The sequence below is a fragment of the Lycium ferocissimum genome, chromosome 11 (assembly GCF_029784015.1).
Source record: "Lycium ferocissimum isolate CSIRO_LF1 chromosome 11, AGI_CSIRO_Lferr_CH_V1, whole genome shotgun sequence".
NCBI lineage: Eukaryota > Viridiplantae > Streptophyta > Magnoliopsida > Solanales > Solanaceae > Lycium > Lycium ferocissimum.
In genome coordinates this window covers 20,412,667-20,417,400 of record NC_081352.1, presented here as the reverse complement: position 1 = coordinate 20,417,400, position 4,734 = coordinate 20,412,667, and the positions used below count along the sequence as shown (strand labels likewise).

Genomic DNA, 4,734 nt, shown 5'->3' with positions numbered 1-4,734 from the left:
AAAAGTAAAGAACCGAGACATGTCATCTGGATCAAGAATGTGAACGCAGATAGCCCGAGCATGAATACAATCCTGCAAAACATGCAACACAGGCTCTTTCATACGCTTCAAAGTCGTGCAAGTACTACGATGTAAGATGTCTCATGGATATCTCCCCAAATTTGTCAAGGATTCTACCCTTGCCACACAACCAAAGGAACACTCCAATTTTTTCAGGCCCGGACCAGTCCCAAATTAATTTTCAGACTCTATCAGAAAAAAGATGCTCAGAATTGCTAAGAATCTCATACATCGAAGTAACTGTGAAGGAATCTCCAGAAAAATTCATCATCTCAAAATTGTTCACTAGGAGGTGAAAAATTGCTAAGTAATTCCACTATTTGTTGTGGAACAATAAGAAGACCTTAAACTAAAGCTTTTGGGTTCTGTCAAAACCTGTAACTCGAAATGTATATCCGCCTCTGTCCTATGCCCACTTGCAGTATTCGAAAGAAGAAATTGACCTTATAAAAAGATCTCTTTTGTTATTTTTGCAAATCTCCTAAAAATTTAGAAATATAACCAAAATGACATTTATAATGAACTTCGAACCAAATCTCCCGATTATCAAATTAATTACAGATGTTGACATTAGTGCTACTGTGCTAGTCCCAAGACCCAAGTGTGTCTTTTCATACGCTTAGATAACACGGTACAAAATTAAAGCTATAATTACGCTAAAACTGCTATATATAAGTGAAACATATCAAACGAAATGGTGCAAAAGCGCGTTAAATTAGCAATACATCTCGGCAACACCACTGAATTAATCGTTTATTTGCTTAAAAAAAACAACAAAAACAAAATAACATGAACTTCAAAGTCATATGCTGACTTGTCTTTCATGATTGTGCAAAAATTCCTATATATAGCCGTGTTATCTGCCAGCAGATACCAACAAACTATCTATCTCAATATCATACAAATTGCAATCTCTTCAAATCTTTCTACTTTCTTCTTCCTTTTTTCTCTCTCAAAACAAAATATTTTCAAGTTCTTATTAACAAGGCACATTTTCTTGAAGCCTTGCTGAAAAACAAACTCCATAGCCACAATATTTGTGATTATTTGTCCCAGAATTTTAATTTAAAACGTCGATAAAATATGAAGCTTTTATCAGAAAAAGCTACGTGTAATTCGCACGGACAAGATTCTTCGTATTTCCTAGGATGGCAGGAGTACGAGAAGAACCCGTACGATGAAATTCAAAATCCAAAAGGAATAATACAAATGGGTCTTGCAGAGAATCAGGTAAATATGAGATATTATGACACTAACCAATTTATTTTCCTATATATTCTGCTATTTCTGCAACTTCCATTTCTTATTGTCGGATTTTATTTGATTTTCACCCTGAATATCCTCTGATATTATTTATTTATTTATTTTTATTTTTTTTGTTTTGTGCAGCTTTCTTTTGATTTATTAGAGTCTTGGCTAGGCCAAAACCCAGATGCAGCCGGGTTTAAGAGAAATGGAGAGTCTATATTTAGAGAACTTGCTTTATTTCAAGATTACAACGGCCTTCCTGCTTTCAAAAATGTACGTACATTATATTATAATAATAATATTCTCATGTAGAGTACTTGTCAAGTTACATAATCTCACATTTTTATGTTTAATTAATTAATGCAGGCATTGGTTAAATTCATGGCGGAAATTAGAGGAAATAAAGTTACCTTTGATTCAAACAACCTTGTCCTCACCGCCGGTGCCACTTCCGCCAATGAGACTCTCATGTTTTGCCTAGCCGACCCCGGCGACGCTTTTCTACTACCTACCCCATACTACCCAGGGTATGTTACACTATCAGTATATTTTAACTTGTTAAAACACGTAACATATATTATTTCCTATCTATTACACTAATATATCTTTTATGCACCCTTACCTCTAGTATTTCATAATAATGTGAAAAATCTTTTAATACTTTCAGTGTATATAAATTAAAATTGGTTAGTTTACTTATGTTACATTTGTACATGTGCAGATTTGATAGAGACTTGAAGTGGAGAACGGGTGCTGAGATAGTGCCAATACGATGTACAAGTTCAAATGGCTTCAGAATTACAGAATCCGCTCTTGAAGAATCTTACAAATTAGCGAAAAGTCGCAACCTTAGAGTGAAGGGGGTACTAGTGACTAACCCCTCGAACCCATTGGGCACGACATTAACGCGAAATGAGCTCGAGCTACTTGTTAGCTTCGTCGCGGAAAAGGGCATTCATCTCATTAGCGATGAAATCTATTCAGGCACGGTTTTTAGCTCGCCTAAATTCGTCAGTGTCATGGAAGTATTAGTCGAAAATGAGTACATGTACACTGATGTTTGGGAGCGAGTTCACATTGTCTATAGCCTTTCCAAAGATTTGGGCCTTCCTGGTTTTCGTATCGGGGCTATTTACTCAAACGACGACGTTATTGTCTCTGCAGCTACAAAAATGTCGAGTTTCGGGTTAATTTCTTCGCAAACTCAGTATCTTTTATCGGCCATGCTCTCCGATAAAAAGTTTACGAAGAAATATATCTCTGAAAATCAAAAGAGGCTCAAGAAAAGACATGCCATGCTAGTAAAAGGACTTAAGAGTACTGGCATTAGTTGCCTTGAGAGCAATGCGGGTTTATTTTGTTGGGTCGATATGAGACATTTACTAAAGTCCAATACATTTGAAGCAGAAATTGAGCTATGGAAAAAAATTGTTTACGAAGTTGGGCTAAATATTTCGCCCGGTTCGTCATGCCATTGTACTGAACCGGGTTGGTTTCGTGCATGTTTTGCGAACATGTCAGAAGATACGTTGAATCTCGCGATTCAACGTATTAAAGTTTTTGTTGATTCCTCTGATGTGATCGGTACCAATGTTGATAAGAGTAATCAGACTAACCAGAATACGGTGACGAGTCCAAAGAAGAAGTTATTCTCCAGGTGGGGTTTTCGGCTATCGTTCAATGACCGTGAACGATAGTCTGTGTGAACAGAAGGCAGATTCAGAATTTAAATTTGACAGGTTCTTACTGCTGGGCGTGAACATTCCCTTGTCCATGATGATTTTTTATAACTCAATGTGTTTTAGAAGTTGAGTTTCCAAATTCTTTTTTTTATCAAAATTATACTTTTTTTTTTTTTTTTTAATGTGGATGCACTCGGTCCATGTGATGGACGAGAAGTGTTTTATCCTTTCATCATTTGTAAGTGCACTCGGTCCGTGTGATGGACGAGAAGTGTTTTTTTCCATTTTATCATTTGTAATGCACTCGGTCCATGATGGACGAGAAGTGTTTTTCTCATTTAATCATTTGTAAACATACCAAATATCGAATATATATCTGTGTGAAATCTTCTTGAATTGGTCAAACTATAGCTTTATTTCACATTTTTTTCTTGAATTATTCATCATTTGCATCACATGGTGATGGTCCCTTTTGATATTAAAAACACAGCATGTTTGTATGATTCATTATTTATTTTAGATTTCGGTTATCATCATACTGTACTTAACAATACGGGCGAATATACAAACTAATGGGAATAACATGCTTCTACATGGATGCGGCGAAATTAACGGCAACACACCGTGTCTTATCATGCCGACGTTGGACATTGTATTTTGGCCACCTTCCATATCTTATTAAAAGAAATACATATATTATTCATCAACTCACTTTAATCTTTCTTGTACGCATAGTAGGGGTCAACTGGATTTGCAGTTTTTTACAAATTTGTTTTTACTACTATATATGTATTGATTTTCATCTTTGCACATAAGAGATAAGAGAGAGATAAGAGATCTTAAAATGAACACGTAGGAAATTTTTTATGGTTATTTTCATCTATTCAAATTGTAAAAGACTATATTTACTTATTTCCTAATATAGTATAGTAAAGGTGAGAGGAAAAAAAAAAGAGGAGAAAATCGTCATTGTTGGGTTCAATGCAGAGAAACTCAAACCATAATCGGAATTAAGGCTTGTTATGTGAGTTCAATGGAATTCATTGTTATTGGCTCAAGATATATATAAGAAAAAAATTTAAAATTTACACATAATAAGATCTATTCATCTTGAATGCACTAATTCTAAATCCCGGTTCCCCTTTAACTACAAAATTCATGATAAATTTTGGCAGAGGCGTACGTAGTGTAGTAGTTATGGGTTCATCCAATAGTAATTTTGGCTCATATCTCTCCACTAAGTAAGTATAAATAATAGATTTCTAACGACAAATAGAACAATGACTCATTGAACTCAATGTCACTATTTGTTCTTCTCACTTATAATAATGTGTCTTCTCTAGTTCTAGTAGGAGAAGTGTTAAAGTTTCTTTCACTACATATTTAGGCATTCCCATACTTAGCAATGAGAAAAAGGTATAGCAGACAACGCTAGTCTTTTCATGTTCTTGACAAAAAGGTCAAAAAGAAATCAGAAAACAGTTAGAAAATTGAGGAAGAAAATAGTAATTTGCTTTTGCTTGAAAACTTCACCAAGGAATTTGAAAGTTGCTTGAGAGTAATCTCATGCATTTCACTTTTAACTTTTCTTAATTTGGGCCTCGAGTTTTATGTGCTGACAAATTTACGCGACCATCTATTTGCTGCCAAATGTTACTTCTTATCGGTATCAATTACTCTTACAAATTTTAAAAATATTTACTCCATTTTCTCATACTCTTCAATTTGTTTGTCTTACTTTCAT

At 34.7% G+C, this 4,734-nt stretch overlaps 1 protein-coding gene across 1 annotated transcript; it reads left to right on the top strand.

Moving 5' to 3' along the window:
* Positions 1 to 617: 617 nt before the first annotated feature.
* On the top strand, positions 618 to 3,380 carry LOC132036394 (1-aminocyclopropane-1-carboxylate synthase 3-like). Its single transcript, XM_059426729.1, has 4 exons — positions 618 to 1,290; positions 1,450 to 1,581; positions 1,675 to 1,835; positions 2,030 to 3,380. The coding sequence occupies exons 1-4, from the start codon at positions 1,144 to 1,146 to the stop codon at positions 3,003 to 3,005; spliced, it is 1,416 nt and encodes a 471-aa protein (XP_059282712.1). The 5' UTR covers positions 618 to 1,143; the 3' UTR covers positions 3,006 to 3,380.
* The last annotated feature ends 1,354 nt before the right edge of the window (positions 3,381 to 4,734 follow it).